At 55.0% G+C, this 17,661-nt stretch overlaps 4 protein-coding genes across 4 annotated transcripts; 2 read left to right on the forward strand and 2 right to left on the reverse strand.

Annotated features, from left to right (window-relative positions):
- Nucleotides 1–1,749: 1,749 nt before the first annotated feature.
- Nucleotides 1,750–3,503, forward strand: M409DRAFT_62945 (uncharacterized protein; the record flags this gene model as incomplete). The annotated part of the gene is made up of 3 exons (XM_033815375.1): nt 1,750–2,629; nt 2,680–3,087; nt 3,211–3,503. 3 exons carry the CDS (start codon nt 1,750–1,752, stop codon nt 3,501–3,503), a joined length of 1,581 nt encoding a protein of 526 aa, XP_033673070.1.
- A 435-nt stretch (nt 3,504–3,938) lies between these two features.
- M409DRAFT_49916 (uncharacterized protein) lies at nt 3,939–6,506 on the reverse strand (the record flags this gene model as incomplete). Its single annotated transcript, XM_033811385.1, has 1 exon — nt 3,939–6,506. The coding sequence occupies one exon, from the start codon at nt 6,504–6,506 to the stop codon at nt 3,939–3,941; it is 2,568 nt and encodes an 855-aa protein (XP_033673071.1).
- Nucleotides 6,507–6,832: 326 nt separating this feature from the next.
- On the reverse strand, nt 6,833–14,032 carry M409DRAFT_62946 (uncharacterized protein; the record flags this gene model as incomplete). Its single annotated transcript, XM_033815376.1, has 1 exon — nt 6,833–14,032. One exon carries the CDS (start codon nt 14,030–14,032, stop codon nt 6,833–6,835), a length of 7,200 nt encoding a protein of 2,399 aa, XP_033673072.1.
- A 481-nt stretch (nt 14,033–14,513) lies between these two features.
- M409DRAFT_49918 (uncharacterized protein) lies at nt 14,514–17,176 on the forward strand (the record flags this gene model as incomplete). Its single annotated transcript, XM_033811386.1, has 2 exons — nt 14,514–14,705; nt 14,756–17,176. The coding sequence occupies 2 exons, from the start codon at nt 14,514–14,516 to the stop codon at nt 17,174–17,176; spliced, it is 2,613 nt and encodes an 870-aa protein (XP_033673073.1).
- Nucleotides 17,177–17,661: the final 485 nt, after the last annotated feature.

The following is a 17,661-nucleotide window of genomic DNA, read 5'->3' on the forward strand; positions in this document are numbered from 1 at the left end:
ATCGAATCACGATATAGATCTGCGCTCGTGGTGATGAGTTCGTCGTTCTTCTCCCAACGTAAGAGACCTTTCTCGTCGACCCGCACGAGGTAGTCTCTCCTCTCTTCTTTGCTCAAGTACCGGATGCGCTCCTTCTCCAGCTTTTCTCGTGGACAGATAGGTGCTAAGTCTTCACCCTTGCCATCACCGTGGTCCAGCCAGTAGAAGAAATTCTGATCGGTTTTGCTCCGTTGCCACTCTTCGTGGTAGACCTGCAGATTTGCGCCATATCGATGTTTCTGGTCGACCATCTCGAGAAAGTACCGCAAGTCCATGAGCATGGAGTCGGGAGGTTCTGACTCTGACTTGGAACGTTTGCTGCGTTTGGAACTTCGGGTGCTTGACTTGGTAGGTTCACGTGCAGGTAGTGACAACGATGTCCTGCTTTCGCCGGCTCCTGCGTGTTCGGCAATGGCTGTGGCTCGATGCCAGTTCCGTCGAGCGAGATCTGCGGTCGATTCGGAACGGTTTCGTCCACCTGGCGAAGACGTGCTGAGATGTGGTGCGGTCGCGCTCCGGTATTTCCATTCTTTGATGATCTCGACCCACCGGTCAGAAGGGTCGAGCGTCAGGCCATTGAGTGATCTTCGTTCGCGATGGCCTCGATATGCTCTTTGGATGAGTTTTGCTGCGTCCTGTTCTTCGGCGGTGTGGTACTTTGCTGAGATGTCATGTTCTTTCTGCAGCTGGATTTCTGAAATGCGTCGAATGTCGGCTACGGATGGTCGTTGTAGAGTGTCCAGGTATTCTCGATGCGATAAGGCACGATGTCGGCCGGTGATTTCAGTGTCCATCTTCGGCACGATGTGAATGGTTTGGAGGACGGGTAGGTGCGTCGTCATTGCATATGAGAGCTGCCTGATAATGTCGGCCTTGGCTTCTTGCTTTCCTCACCTAATACTGAGCTGCTGGACAGAGCCAGGCATCTTTGCGCTCAGAGTGCAAGGGAAGAGATGTTATAGAGTGAAAAATGGGGTTGATTGAATAGCTCGAGACTAGTCTTACCACATCATGAACAGCAGCAACGTAGCGTCGATGGCTTGACCGCGGATGGGGTGGCTAAACGTGCCTGGGTATCGTCAGCAGCGTGGATGAGTAGTCGAGGGCTCCAGGCGGAGGGTGCGGGATGCGCGGAGCAGGGTGTCAGGCCATGCAGGCTGTCGTAGCACCGCCAATTGAAGCACCACTTGCGCTCGCAATCCTCGCGCGTCCCGACGCAAGGGGCGCGACTGCGTGAGGCTTGTCTTGACCACCGCTGCTGCCTCACATTCACTTCCACACCGTCCCAGCTTCACTGCGTCCCGTCGGTGGCAGAGAGAAGCCAGAAGAGAGTTTTCGTTCAGAAGTGCACTGCCTCTGGCTTGGCAGGTCGATAAGCTGTCGCCTGCGGCTGCCGACGTCTTCGCTCAGGACAAGCCTCACAATGGCTCGCAAGTGAGCCATTGGGTCATGGCCCGTTCGTGGGTCAGGCTGAGGTTGATGAAGCAAAGACAGGTGAATGTACAAGTGAAATCGATGTCTTCTTGATCCTCCCACGTGATCCAAACCTTAACCGCCCGCGGCTGTCAGCACGCGCGACAGAGCTCCAAAGCTCGGCGTTTCATCGTCCTCCGTCACTCGTTCAACAACAACATTGAACACACTCAAACTTCGTTACTGACCTCCATCCCAAACCAGCACGACTACGCCGCAGTAGTCGACCAAACCAAGATGCCGCCGAAGAAGAAGTCTGCCGCGGCTGCCTCGAGCAAGAGCACTCGTTCGTCAGGACGCGCAGTTCCAGCAACCATTACTGACAAGCGTGGTAAAGAGGTCGAAATCACCGCTGCTGCCGCTCGCCCAAAACGCGACGCAGCTCCCGCCCGACCCATCGTGCCCTCCACTGCCTCTGGCAGACGTGCAAGCCAAGGTCTGGTTCCGTCCAACAACACGCGTACGTCCTTTTCAACGTTGGTCACATGTGAACGCGACACTAACGCGACTCCAGTTGCCAACACCTCCAGGAAGCGCGGTCGCCCAGCGAAGACTGCTGCCAACGACGAAGACGATGGCGCTCCTCCAGCTAAGAAGAGAGGTCCCGGTCGTCCTCCCAAGAAGACCGCTGCCACCACCGCTGCGACGAAGAACGGGGCAAAAGCCAAAGCCACGACCAAGTCCGAGCCACCAAAGAAGCGCGGTCGCCCATCCGCTGCTTCGAAAATGGAAGAGCCAGCAGTGCCAGAGGCCGAGACTGCTCCACCAAAGCGTCGTGGTCGTCCACCAAAGGGCGGCGAGACCACCAAGATTGCGGCCGACGATGAAGCTGTCGACGAGCAACTTGAGGAGGAGCTGCAGGACGCCGTTGAAGAACCGCAGCAGGAGGACACGACTAGTAAGCGCAAGGCTCCTGTCTCGAAGAAAGGCAAAGGCAAAGCGCCAAAGACTGCCGAAGACGAAGAGGAGGCCCTTGACGACGAGCCCCCGGCTAACTATTGGCTTATGAAGGCTGAACAAGACGGCCACGACGTGAAGGTGAAGAGCGGCGAGACGATCAACACCACCTTCACTATCGACGACTTGCGCTCCAAGACTGAGCCCGAGGCGTGGGATGGTACGTGTCGAAGAGGTGTCGAAGCCTGATTCAATACTAACGTTCTACAGGCGTCCGCAACCCAACCGCTGCCAAGAACATGCGCGACATGAAGAAGGGAGATCTGGCATTCTTCTACGCTAGTGGCGGGAAGCAAGGCCGGAAGCCCGGCATCGTGGGCATCATGGAGGTTGTTGGTGAGCACGAGCCAGACGAGACGACCGCCGACGAGACGAGTGCGGGATACGTTGAGAAGGAGAAGGATCGTGCCAAGTGGTGTGTCGTTCGTGTGGAGTTCCGCAAGAAGCTCAGCAAGCCGGTCTACCTGTCGGAGTTGCAGAAGTTCGCCAAGCCAGGTGCCGTCCTCGAGAACATGCAAGAGTTCAAGGCAGCTCGTCTGAGCGTCTCCAAGGTCAACAAGAAGGAGTGGGATTTCATCGTCAACAACCTCATCGACGGTTACGAGGACGAGGAGGAAGGTGTTGACGCAGCTCCCACGATCGAGGAGCCTGTGACTGAGAAGACCAACCAGCTGCCCGATGTTCCGCCTGTCATGGCCACCACCACCACCGAGCCTGACTTGCCACCAACCGATATGCCAGACGCTTCATCCGCCACGGGCAATCTCGACACCAACAAGCTCAGCAGCTCCCGCCCAGCCTCTCGTGCCAACTCCCGCGCCGGATCTCGTGCTGGTTCCGTTGGCCCCGCTGGAGGTATCTCTCGTCCACCCTCTCGCGCAAGAAGCTTGGCTCCTCCAGGTCGCCGTGGCCGCAGCGTCACTCCAAAGCCAGCCATCGTTGAGGAGACCACCGTCACCGCGACCATGCAGACGATTGGCGAGGAAGACGCTCTCCCAGGTCTCCCGGCCGAGGTCGCTGATGCTTTCTTCTAAGAAGATTCAAAGCAGCAGGCCAGCTATTTTGCTTTCTCTACTTGAGCATGACAGGCTGGCTACTGCAATTTCGACAAAAGTGTGCGCTGCGCATGCTACTACTACTTGCTCTTGCTTATGATGATGATACGGGGACTGAATGGACATGAGCGCGGCGTTTTAGGGAGTGACTGACGTGCATGCTGTTTTATCAATGGAGCAGACAGATACCCCTTTCGCAGCTTTTTGCGGCAGAAATAGCTAGCCACTGTGTTAATACCGATGAATCGAAAAGAAATGTGACTTTGACTCTTCAGTTTTACTGTTCATTGAAAAACGCCTTGATAATGCACTGGGTATCTCTTAACACTAACAATGTCCTCGCTCGCAATGCATCATAAACTAAGAAAAGCAACTCATCCCATCACACACCTCCCCTCATCATCGACAGCACCCTCACCGCCTCTTCCGCCTAAAAGCCATCGGATCCTCATCCCCATCCTCATCTTCCTCCTCCAAATCCAACGCCGCCGCCGTCCTCTTCCTCTGCACCGCCGCTTTCCCACTCGCCGCCCTCGCCTTCTTCGCCGGCGGCGGCTTCTCCCCAAACACCTCCTCCATGGCACTCCGCTTATTCCCACCCCTCTGCGTCCGTCCCTGCGTCTGCGTGCTCCCCGAAGTACTCTTAGGATTCAGCTGGTTCTCAATGACCGCCTCCTCGCGATCTTCCTCGCGACTGCGCTGGAGACGGCGGCGGAAAGCCATGTTGTCGTCTTCGTCCTCGTCGCCGCCGCCGAAACCCGCTGCGCCGGCTTGTCTGGCCGACGAGGGGCCCGCGGCGTGGGAGGAGCGTTGGGATTGGGATTTGCTTTGTTGCGATTTGTTGCTGTTGGCGCCCTGCCGGCGTTCGTGGTCGCGGCCTGTTTCGAGCCAGTAGTCGTCGCCGAGGCCTTGGGACTTGTTGGGGAGTTCTTGCAGGGAGATGATGACGCGCTGCGTGTCTGGTCGGTCCAGCTCGTCGCCGTTGCGAAGTCGCTTGTTGCTGCGGAATTTCTTGAAGTTGGGGCGGCCGTTCCAGGCGGGATTCTGGCTTGTCAATTGCGTTTGGGTTGCGGCCGGAGCTGCAGGCGGGTCGAATGGCTCGATGACATGCTCGACCTTCATGTTAGCCAGGTCAGCGGTCATGGCTTCTTCGAGCGCCTCTTCGTCTTTACGTCGGGCCTCTTCTTCCTCTTCGCGGCGCTTCTTGATCCTTGTTTTGATATCTTCCTCCTTGTCCTTCTTGACCTTTCCATCCTTGCCCTTAGCAGCTTTGCCAGCGACAGCGGATGCCTCTGGTTCAGGGGTCGGCTGATTGGACGTCTTCCCTCTCTTCAGAGCCTCGGTCTTGCGGCGCTTCATGGCGGCCATGCCTGGATACAGCTTCTCATCAATCTCTTCTTCCTTCACAAGCTGCTTTTCGGCACGTCGCTTCTGGGTTTGTGTTTGTCTCTGAGTTGCCTCGGCGGGTGCTTCATCCACGTCCATGGCCTGCATGCTGTCTGCTTGGCTTGGATCTTGATATGACGCCGCAGGCTCTTGTACGCTCGACTCAGGTGCTGCGAATTGGCTGGGATCCCAGTCGTCAAAGTCAATCTTGCGCGGTTTTGTAATCATGCGACGGTTCCGTCTCCTTGTGGGGGGTGCCTCTTCAGCAGGTGGCTGCTCTGCTTGCTGCTGTTGCTGTTCCGACTGCATCTCTGCAGAGTCTCGGCCTGTACGAGGAGCAGACTGAGGGTCGGCAGGAGGAGAATCTCTTACTTCAACGGGAGTCTCCCTGGGAGGTCTCGGGAAGCTCGAAGAGGTGACTTGCGCATCGCGTGACTGGCTTTGCTCTGGTCTGAGACTTTGTGAAACATCTCGCAAAGGCCGACGCAGAACAGCAGCGTTCTTTGTGAGAATGGCGTCCAGTAACTCGCTCTGTTCGATCGTCCTCTGATTCAGGGCGATTGCCAGCTCCTCCATCAAAGGCCTCATGCCCTCGCGGTTATCCTCCTTCTCCACAATACGGACGATGACGATACCGCCAGGGCCAGGCTCTTGGCTGAGTAGGACTTGCCCGCTCCCCTTCTTTCCCAAAAGCGACTTCACAAGGTCGATGACATCGTCCGCTGTCGTCTGTCCCAATTGGAAGTCCATATGAACAGCCTTTCCACCGCCTCCAGCAACAACGGGGAACAGAGACTCGTACTGTGTCTGACTCAAGAAGACGAAAATGTATCCGGAAAACACCTCCGCCCTCTCCGGGTCCGGCTTCAGGTAATCATTGGGCCTTGGATTGGGCTCACCACTCGCAGGTACAATGAAGTCCGTCTCCTTCGGCCACTCACCATCAAAATCCTCTTCGAGCAAACTCGTCTCCTCCGGTCCCTTCCTCTTGACCACCTCAGCCAGCGCGTCGATCCAGCTACTCGTCACAACCCATCTGCCCTGCACCAGAGCCTGAAGCCCGGACGAAGTATTCCTCTTCTTCGCAACCACATGCGTCGTCTTATTCGTGATGTAATCCGTAGCCAGCTTGATATCGCAGCCGTCCAACTTCTGCTTCTCTTCAGCAAGTGCAGAGCCCGACTTCTTCGCGCCTCGGGAGATGTTGGTGAAGCATAGTACCACCTCTTTCCATTCGAGCTTCAACATATGTTCCGTATCCCCAAGCTTGATCAGATGGCTGCCTTTACTTTCATCGACCACTTTCTCGCCTTGCACCAGCTTCTCCCCGTCGATGAAAGTTCCCTTCTTGCTCTCGTCAATGATCGTCACACTCGTGCGCTCTTGAAGACGCGTCGAGGATCCCGAGGTGGGAGCTGCGACACGGAAGGTGGTGTGCCTGCGTGAGATGTTCTTGTCGCCGATGTAGACGCATCGTTCGCCGGTAGCGGGTTTGCTGGAAGTGCGGCCGAAGAGATGGCCAGTTCCTGGTCGTAGCCAGCGGCGTTTGCCTTCGAGGAGATCTCCGTCACCGGCGACGTACGAGAGGAGCCACATGTTGGATGCGGTGCATTGCTCGGGACGCAACAGTTGGGATGGGACGTCGCATTTATCTTCGCGAAGTGAGGTAGGCAGAAGTGTGGGGCATAGAGTTCGAGTGGATCGCGCTATCACGTGACTTTGATGTTCGAGTGCCTCAAGTCATTGCAAGGTGTAGCGATTCTTAAAAGGCTACCTACCAACAATGATGACCTTCCAACGGCCTCAGAAACGATACGCAACTCCTCGCTAATCCCGAAAGCGATCAGCCGTCACCAAGTCATGCACTCATAACAACACCACCCATCACTCATTCATCAAAACATCAACGAAGCGAACGCTATCTAAGCAGCCACCTCGACTCCCTCATCCCCCATCAACTCCTCCCTGACATTAACCTCTTCCTTCAACGTCTTCGGCGGCGCCATGTTCACCTGGAACTGATGCCAGCAGTTGGGTGCCTGCAATACATACTGCATCATACTGACCCGGAAACGATTCCGATAATCCTTCGGACTCGTGATGGTAGGTTTATTCTTGCCACGGTCCTTGATCCAGCTCTCGAGCTTTTTGTCCCATGTGTATGTGCGGATACAGTCGATGATGCCGACGACGAGTTCCTTGCGAGCGTCGTCGAAGCCCGCCATTAGAGAGTAGTCCATGACATTCTGTTTGCAGAGCCACAGCGTGTCATTAAATACCGAGGCTTGCAGCAGCTTGCGCGAATGCTCACGGACGAAAAGGGGTGATTCGAAGATCGTTTCGACCAAGTTTTCATCCAGAAGCACTTCGTCAGCCTGGCCTGTGCTCTCAATCTTGCGGTTCCGCATGCTGCCTTTGAGATCGAATCGCCTGTTAGGATTGCGCTCGTAGAAGAGATTCTCCATCACGAGCAAGTAATACGAAAAGTCAACACCGGTGGCGGGATTGCGGATGTTGACTTGGAAGAGGCCAAACATCTTTGCGATGACGCTGGGGACACCGTGGAAGAGCGTGTAGCTCATGAAGTTGAAGTAGTCGGGCGCGAACTTGGTGAAAGCCTTGAGCTCGACTTCCTGCAGCGACTTGATGATGAAGCGGTTATCGAGCGTCCGCAGGAAGAGTGATTTGGTCTTGCCGCCCTTCGAGTCGAACTTCAAGCAGCGAGACATCGATTCCATAAATCGGTCGGATACACCACACTTGCGACGCAAAGCATCGAATGATTCCGCGTAGAAGATCTTGCAGGATGCTTTGACTTGTCCATGGGCAAATGAGTATTTCAAGTGCGTGCCAGTGTCGCTGAGCAGGGACGCTTCAATCTCTTCACGCAACTCTTCGCGAGGGTTGGTAGCGCTCGCCTGCGAGTGAGTATGTGCGTGGCCATGCTTTGCTAATGGAGCCTTGCTGGGATGGTTGCGGAATTCCTTCAACTTGACTTCGTAGTCCTTGCACGCAAGCGACAGTGCAATTACTGACGAAGGCTCGTCCTCCCTTACGATGATATCCGAGTCCTCAAAGACATGCTCACTAGCATGAAGTGGGTATTCCAGATTGGACCATCCAGACGCAGATCGCTTCGACCAAAACTCCGCCAAGTACTTGAACCAAACGTTCTTGCGGTGTTCGGGTATGGAAAGCTCGGGACCCAAGCCCTCCATATCTGGTACATGCGTCGGCGATTGAATGGATGAGCTCATGCCAGACGTTGGATCAGAGGTATCTCTCGATCGCGTTGCTGTCCGCTCGAGATCACTAGTGTCGACGTCTGTATCGGTAGCAGGCCCGCGCTGTTCAGGATCGCCTTCCCCGCCGGTCGTTGTGGACTTTACAGATTCGCCATCCTCAGCGACAGCCAAGTCCTCTGGTTGACTACTGGCAACGTAGTCATCCATATTCTTTCTTGCGCCTCTGTCGTCCGCGACGTCTTTCTCCTGGTAGGCTTGAGACAGAACTCGTTCACCTACTGCGTCAACAGCATTCTGGTAGACCTCGACCACAGGCCGACTGCTGGCCAATGGGTTCGCTCTTGCTTGCCGACTCCGCATCGCCCTTTGCCGTCGCTCTCTCAGCCGCTCTCTCTCGAACTCCCGTGACATCATCTCGAAGTGCCTAGCCAGTGCAGAGACGCCAGACACGCTGCTGTCTTCGTTTTTGGCCGGGATCGAGCGTGGAATGAAAGACGGTGTGACCTTGCTCACTTTGTTGGCCAAACGCCCGACTCCTAATCGCTCCGTCAAACGTTTGTCGACAGGCGGTGCTTCACCGTTTGCGGGCGCACCGCTGGCAACGGAATCAATCGAATGCTCTGTAGTAAGATCAGCGCTTCGCGTGTGGCCATGGCCGGGATGCCCAGGCTGAGACTTTGCCCGAAGCAATGGTGGTCGAGTGCCTGCATCCGGTGGCTTGAGGCCAGCCTCTGGTTTTGGGCTTGCATCGCGCTTCTTGAGATCTGCCAATCTAGGGATCTTGGACTCTAGTGTGTCTCCTTCAGCACCAGCGACAGCTCGAGTACTCCTTATCTGCTCAATTCGCTCCAATAGGCCTGAACTCAGCGGCTTTGGTTGTGTTGCAAAAGGCTCGTCCGGCGAGCCAACGTTTGTTCCGGTCTTTGGACTAGGTGAACCGTCATACTGGCTTGCAGTCTCCCCATTCGAAGATTCACCTGGCGACCTGGAAGACACGGCGAGATCAAGGTGTTTGACATCATCCCGCTCGACTGCTTCTTCTTGATCCTTCCGTGGAGTTGACGTTTGCGTGCTCAAGTCGACGCCAATCGTAGCTTCAGTATCATTGCTTTTCACAGCCTTTAGCGAATCGTGTTCTTCGCTGTTGGCTTTATGCTCCTCCACCACTGACGACAGAACATCATGCGCCTTCTCGGACAAGATCTCGTCGGCAGTGGGTCGTCGAGCACCTAATCCAGGTTTTCGCACTAGTGCCATCTCCGTTCCCTCTTCTGTGTCGCTCACATCACTAGCAACGCTGGCTGCCGCAGACGGCTGAGATTCAACAAACATATTACGCAGTTGTACCGCCGCGATCTTGCGAATGTCAGTCTCGGATGGGAAGTAGTCGCGCTCAAAGTTAGCAAACTCCTCGTCCCATTCGATTGCCTTCTCGTCCATGAAGCGGAGAGCGCGATTGAGTGGTATCAGCTCGAAGTAACGAGAAGAGGCATACTTGTGCTTCAGCTTGGCCCGTAGTTCTTGCTGGTCATCTTCGGCTTTGATCTTCAGTTTTTCGAGCAGAGCAAGACCATCTGAAGACTTCTTTCCCTCCAGAGCTTCGAGGTTTATGGACGCGAGTCGCTTTTTCACGGACTCAGTGAAGGCTTCAAGTCGCTTCTCGATGACCAAGTATTGATCATTCTTGACAGTGAGATCTGCTTCGACTTTCCACGTCACCCGTCCTCTAGGCACAATGACTTCGTAGATGTCGATTGGATCGTACTGAACTCGAACAACCATGTCCTGAAAGCCAAAGCACCTCAAGAAGTCCTTGTGAATGTCGTGCTTGCAAAGTCCAGCGCGAGGATGAAGAGGACTGCTCCAGAAGCTGAGCTCCAGATACTTTGCAAATGAATACTTCCACGTGTGCTCGGACATTTGAGTCACCGTCGTCTCATGTCGGCAGATGCGGCACGTCGACCACATGAGGAGTGTGTTTGCATAGCCGCGCATCTTGGCTGACTGCCTTTGAATCGAAATGGACAGCTGGCCGTAACCATGCACGTACTGACGGTGATGATCGTACATCTTCTTATGACAATCTTTGCACGTAGTGCTGGAGCTCAAACAGAGGTCTTCGATGTATTGTCCAAGCGGGATATCCTCATCGTGATCGTCCTCAACTCTAGTATAGCCGGCATAGAAACCGATGCCTAGAAGTTCCGGCCCGGTACAGGGTGCTGACGTGATGCTGCTGACTGTAGAGTACAGGACCACGATCTTCTGGTGTGAGAAGGGGTCAAAGGGGTTCACATCGCCAGTAACAAAGGAGTCCCACTGTCGCTCTTGGAGGTCGAAGGTGTGTTTGGCTTTCTCGAACTGGGCATCGTGAACAGCATGCAAATACTCGCGTACGGCCTTCGGCTGGTCCTTGGATGGAGGTGCGTTAACCATCTCAGGTTCCACAAGCTTAAAATGGTCGATCAACGCAGATTCGTCTTCCTCTTCATCGCCACCCTCCTCATCAGCTTCGGCGTATCGGTCTCGCAGCAGCTTGTAAGTGTGCAGTCTTCGCTCGAGGTCGCGAAGTTGAGTCAATATGTATGGCTGCATGAAAACAACGAAGGGCGAAGCTGAGAGGATTCGTTTCCTGGTCTCTTGCTCCAAGCCTTCATACTTGAAGTTGGTTTCCTCATCGCCGACGATGTGGCCAAGTGTCTCCAAAAGAGTCTTCTGCTTTTCCTCAAGTGTCCGCGGCTCAATGTCTCTATTGCTGGAAGGATCATCGTGCGCCTCGATATGCTTCTGAACAGTGTGTGGTATTGACACGAACTCATCTCGCATCAGGTAGTTCTCGAGCTTGAGGTTGTATGCTACGTAGCACATGAACTCGGTAACTCGCTTGATTGCGCGGAGCGTTTTGGTGTCGGCTCCTCTGAGCACGATGGTGCAGCCCAGATCAGGATCGCAGCCAGACAAGTAGATATATGTTTTCCTCATCCCGTCTGATACGAATGTCTTGACCTCGAAGCTGTCACAACGACCGAGATGGGATGGGTCGATGCCGAGCTTGTCGATAGACTTGATCATTGTCGTCTGGGTTACGCGTGCGACTGCAGCCAGGACAGACTCTTTAATATTATAGGCGACTGTGATGCCAGCCCTTTCCAGCATGTGCAACGCAAGACCAGATACGTGTCTCTGCACCAGCAGGACTGTTGGACGAAGAGCCGCGATCCGGTTGACCAGGTTCTCGAGATATTCTTGCTCTTGGGCAATCACAGGTTCCAGACTCATGAAGTGTGACTCGTATCTTGCGTACTCGATGGCAAATGTGACAATAACAATACGCGGATTGCTGATCGAACGTGCCATGGTCTTCAAGGCCACGTTCTTGCTAAAAACGATACCAGAGACATAGCTCGTGTCACCAGGTCTCCCACTAGGCACCTTTTTGAGCTTGATGTAATGCCGAATGTCCATGTCATCGCCCTGTTGTACGTCTGGATCAACGTCATCAGTGCATTGCATGATGATTGGCATCAATGCTTTCTCCCAGGCCAGCGCATGAGCAATGTTGGCATCACGCAGTAGTTGAGCGAGCAACTGTTTCACGTGCGCGTAGCTGGCTGGATAAAGGTCGAGATCATCCTTCTCCCTGCTGTGAAGACTGTACAGTGCCGAACTGCAGACTACCTTTGCAGAGGACTTGTTCGGGGCTACGAGCGGTGATGAAGGGCGATAATCAAGCTCGTCAGTGGCTAAGAGGAGATTGCTTCGGCTGCGTCGAGGCGATGGCCGTCCGTGTGACATGGAGCCGTTACTGAGGTTGCGTGACCTGGTGACTCTGGGGATTTGTTTCGATCCATAAGCGAGTATCTCGTCCTCTCTGATCCCCCGTGTGCTGGATGGAGCCATGCTCTTGTCGCCAGTCTTGGATCGGCCCGTTCTCAGAGCCGATGACAGGAAACCACCGAAACCAAGTCTTTCACGGTCGCCTGGAGACGCGGTATGACCATCAGTCACTGCAGACATTATGTTAGGTGACTCGTCGTCCTCAGACCCGTCGTCAGAGAGAAATGCAGCGAGATCCGGGTCAATGATATTGTCATTGTGAAAGTTCGGCAAGGACGATTTCTTGTCCGGATCACCCTCGCAATGAAACGGTCCACGTTCATCCATACTGGACCGCAGGCCTCGTATGGGCTGATGGCGAGAGTGCCTCCGTCGATGGCTTGATGATCTTGGACGCCGGCTTAGCGAGGCCAACGAGTGTGCGGAACTAGGACGTGCCAACGCCGGTTGGCTATCGAACTCAATCACCGCAGAACGGCGTTTGGCTTCACGGTTGCGTCGAGAGGCTGGGATCCCAATTGATGGTGTTGTTACTTCGGTATCTGTTCTGCTAAAGCCAGGTCCATCAAGCTGCCCCGGGACCTCGTCCTCTTCTTCAGAGAAGCGTTGAACGAGCGGGCTGCGCATATAATCGTCTTCCTCTGAGAAGACTGTCGAGTCATCGTCGCTACCAAATATGATCTCTTCACAGGGTTTGCAAAGCCGTACCCGCTCGACCTGGCCGAAAGGCTTTCCTGGCACAAGATTGGTGCATCTGGCGTCGAAAATCTGCCCGCAAGTTCTACAGTGATGCTTACGGCGGAACGTTGAAAAGGTTTGGCCACAGGCGAAACATACTCTGGCGTTATCGTCCTTCATCCAGAATTCTTTGCTGAGCACCTTTCGTCTCAAATTTGATGGTACGCTAAGCGCTTGCGAGGAGCCTGGCGGCGCCTTGAAAGTTCTCCTTCTCTGCAGTCCAGTGTTCAGATTCGGAGGCTGTTCTAAGGCTGGTCTGTGGGTAGCAGCAGTGTGTGAGCTGGAAATCGAATCGGTGTCGGCGCCGCCTGTAGTCGACGACGCTCTTGATGGATCGAAGCCAGGCAGGTGTGAGACACCAACCCGAGGCATAGGAGGGCGTTGGGCATCCATGGGCTCGTTCACATCGTCGCTCTGCACACCCGAATTGCCGTTCACTTTCGCTGCTTTGGGGGCAGGCAAGGGGTCCTCAGGGCCATCAGCATAGTCCGAGTCGTCAATAGCTTGCTCCAAATCCTCGTCTTGCAAGCGGGACCCACGCGTTAATTTAGCTTTGTCAATGGCGGGAGCATCGCGATTTGACAGAACTTTGGCCAAAGTATCGGCTGTCATGTCCTTACTGTCGACCTCTTTCCGGGGACTGAGTACCATGTCCAGGTCTTGCTTGGTTGCCGTAACCTGATGGGCTTTGGCTGTTCTGATGCCCGACAACTCCTCAAAAGGCCGCTTATGGCTTTGTTCAGACGTGAACGATGGAATGGGCTGACCATCGGCCGTGTGGAGTTTCGGCCCTGGTTGGGTACTGTCGCCTGCATCGTCGCCATTTGTGAATGTGCGTGTTATTGGTGAAGTGGTGGTAGCAACCGAAGCAGCGTCCGGAGTGGGCTTTTTCGTGGAGACCGTGAGGCCTGTACGTGAAGCGGCTGGAGATGTAGATTGTTGCGATTCTGTCTCCAGGGAATCCTTGGATGCACTGCTCTTGGGCCTGCTCTTGGACTCTTTGCCCTGTGGAGTACCACCTCCCACAGACTGCTTCAAACGATTGTAAATGCCACTCACCCCATTGCTAACAATCTCTTTTGTGCCGCGACCGCCCTCGCCATCGAAGTCGTGGAAAGAGGTGAGCGTCTCTGACTTGGACGCCTCAGTATGGATGTCGTCCAAAGCTTGAGCGAGCACGTCCTTGTCCACGCCAGCGCCGTGGCGAGAAGTAATGGAGGCCAAGGAGCCCCTACGTGACCTACCGTTCAGGAAGGGCAGAAAGGTGGTGGAAGCGGCGGGCGACGACGACTCGGGTGCCATGCTTGCTGGCTGGTGGTGCTGGCAGGGCCGCGGACATGTCGAGGGCAAGTCGGTAGAGAATAGTAGTGACGATGTCTAGTTCATATCCCCGCGAGCGATCAGGTGGGTTGCCGTCGTGAATGAGGCGTAATCGACAGTCGGGTGAGTGTCAGAGGGTTTGGATGTGCTTCTGTCGGGTTCCGCTGTCTCTCCAAGCCTGCATGGCGACTGCAGTGACTTGCAGTGCATGTACCACCCTTGCCTGTCATTCGAGCGCTGACGTCGGGACACTGTGGATGCCTCAGGCATGAGCACTCGGCAGCGTTCCGAAATCGCGTCTACCCGTTCACTTTGACTCCACTTCGCTTCGTTCGACAACCCATACAACAACAGTAATGTTTACTTGCTGCTCTCCTCTCACTTTCAGACACCCAGAACACTGCTCACTCCATAGAGCTCTCCAATTCAGCAATGCTCTACCCACTACAACAACACCGACAAGATGGTGAAGAAATCACCTACACCATGGCTCGCAGATTTCGTCTCGGCGGAGATTAGACAGGTCATAGACTGGAAGAGGACGCTCAGCGACAACATCAAGCCTGACCCCGACTCGCGATTCGACGACGATGGAAGCAATTTTCGGAGTGTGGCGACTGATCTGCCCACTCACTGCTCGCTTCAACTCATCGAGGTATTATAACACAAAGTGAAGTCAAAAGGGACACGACTAACGCGTTTAAGGTAATATTGGCCAAACAGCAACCTACAGTGGTTGTCTCGGATGGACATACGCGAATCAAAGCGCGTCTATCGCAAGACGCTGTTGCTGTGTTGGAGGATGAAGCTGGGGCAAAGTTTACCAAGGACATGTTGAACGATGTTTTTCAGCCAGCATTGCTCACTGTCATAAGTACCCCTCTGGGTACTCCGGACGGATTTATCCAGCTTTACATTGATGGAATCGAATATGAGCATCACCTCCGACGCAGCGAAGGCCAGCCGTCACCAATCGAAGAGAACGAAAACATTCAGATTCTTCTTGACGACATCAGAAAGATACGATGCGCAGGCTTGCCATCCAGTGACCCACACGACTTCGAGCCAGCAGGATTGGACAAACCAGCATTCGACTCACCGAGGTCAACCATCAGTCAACAACTCCATAAGCCTACCAGACTGCCAACTAAGGCGGCAAGTGCCAGAGATTCGGCACCCAAGAGTTCGCCCGCTTCACGCATCAACGATAACCAGATTTCAAACTGGGCAATTCAGACCCAACGGGTCATGAGTAGAAAGAAGGCCGGACCAAACCTAGACAGAGATGGCTTCGAAGTCGAATCTGGCCTCAATCTTGATCGCCCATTGCAGGTAGCTTCCAACAATGCGCCAGACACTAACGCAGGCAGAAGTGCACTGGCCCCCAATGCGCAAAGTGACCACGTTCTCGGCTTGCTCGGTGGGAGGACTGGAGGGAAACGCTCGAGAGAAGAATCTCCGCCGTTGCATCGCAGCCCTGTCGTCGTCGCTGAGAGTCCGTCGAACGTTATCCAGGGGGATGACGGCGCTAGCCGTACAATTACGGCCTTAGGGAAAGACACACCAAACTTGTCAAGTACGGCGCCTCCTTCGGCGCAACCGCCGCCTAAGCAAACGCAAGCCTCGTTGAGATCAAGCGGGAATGCAAGTGTTCCATACGGTCGAAGGAAGATACCGGTCAATCAGTGGAACCTCCTGGATCGAAAGGATTCCTGGTTACCGTCGATGCCTGGACAGTCGTTTCCGTCCCCAAACGTTCCCATCGAGTTGCTCACCAAGTGGAATGCTCTTATGAAGAATGCCCCTGAAAGTCTGCGAATGTCCCAAGCCACAGATACTGCAGAAGCTGTGCCTGATGATGAGGTTGACTCGAGTGGAGAAGAATCTGAAGATGACTCAGATTCGGTCAAAGAATTTGGGCCTTCTCAATGGGGTTCATCGCCGCCAGCAAGAGCAGTGGAGCTTCCACCTGATAGCTCCTTCGAGAGCGTGGTTCGTGGATCGCAGCAGGATGAACTGCGAGTTGCACCTCCACGTGCTATGCCAACAGCGAGAACGGTGGCGTCTGCGGCTACGCTGAGAAATCCACCGCCACCAAAGCCAGCTGGCTCTGCATCTCGAGAAGAATACGGCTCCTGGGAGAGATCTGCTAGGCCGCACGACCCTACTCCCCCTCCACGAGGACCACGATCATCTCAAGAAAACCTCCACTCTTGGGAGAGATCTGCTAGGCGAGACGGCCCTATTCACCCTCCACGAGGACCACGGTCGTCTCGAGAAGACCACGGCTCCTGGGAGAGATCTGCTATGCGAGACGACGCTGGACACCCTTCACGAGGGCCACGGTCGTACCTGGCGGAGTTCTCATCGCCGGCCAGATCGCAGCCTACCAGACCTAGTCAAACAAGATCCCAAGATCAGTCATCCCGATTTGAGAGACGTTCACCTCGACGCTTGCACGGCGATGACGCGGCAACGATCTACGACGGTTCGGGATCGCGACCGCCGTGGAGCCTTCGAGAGAAACGGCCGTCTTCTGCACACTCGCCGCAACGACGACCTTCGTCACAGGTGATGCCTGACAGAACGATTGACCAATCTCCGCGGCGATCTATTGCAGGCCGGTCTCCATCTGGAGTATGGACGACGACACAGACCGGCGAGGAATCGCCGAGGCGCCCAGCGGTGAATGGCAATGCTATGTCACCACCGACTGGCCCACGAGCGATGCAAACGCCATCCCGAACCTCTATACCTCAATCGCAGCTTTCTGTGGACAGGTCGGCAAGAGCCTCGCCGTTTCCCAATGTGCCCATGGTAGGGCGGCGCAAGTCGGGGGCACCGCCTCACTCTTCTCCACGGGAACCAAGAGCAGACAATCCAAACGGCCATGTCTCCCGCAATGACAACCTGAATAAGCCTGAGGAATCTCGACCACCAACATCCTCTCATCGTAGCGTAACACCAGGCACCCAAATGGCAGAACCCCCCTCTCGTCCTGCCAAGGATGCGTATGACGACCGCCCCGTTGGAACCCATGAGCCTCCGAGAGAGCAACACCCTGACGAACGCTATCGCGAAGTCCGCCGAGAACGCACATGGCACTACAAACGACGAGACTGGTAAGTCCACCCAGCCGAGAGCTTTCGCCATCCGTCTCTAACGAGCTCTCCAGGGTGAAGGAATTCTATCATCCAGACCCCTCGGGAGACGTCCCTTTCGAAAAGGTCTTCCACACGTATAGAATCAACCACAAGACCAGGTCTGGGAAGAATGTCAAAAACGACCACGCCCTCACAATCGAAAATTTCACCGCGGCGGTCCAAGACGCCTTCCCGGACGACGACACCACGCAGCCTCTCGACATGCGATTCCGGCCCCTGAAAGCCGCCAAGAGGAAAGGACACATGGACACAATCGGTGCGAATGACCGAACGCGAGACCCCTCGCCATCAGAGCCCGACACTACCACCGCACATGCTGATCAACCACGCAGAGCAAATGGCGTTCTTCAAACAAACGGGTCAGCCGGCCCAAAGCAAGAAGGCCAAACGGGCAGTCGCAAACAAGAAAGCCCGAAAGAAGGAACGTCGACATCGGCGCGAAATCCG

This window comes from Zasmidium cellare (assembly GCF_010093935.1).
Source record: "Zasmidium cellare ATCC 36951 unplaced genomic scaffold M409scaffold_3, whole genome shotgun sequence".
NCBI lineage: Eukaryota > Fungi > Ascomycota > Dothideomycetes > Mycosphaerellales > Mycosphaerellaceae > Zasmidium > Zasmidium cellare.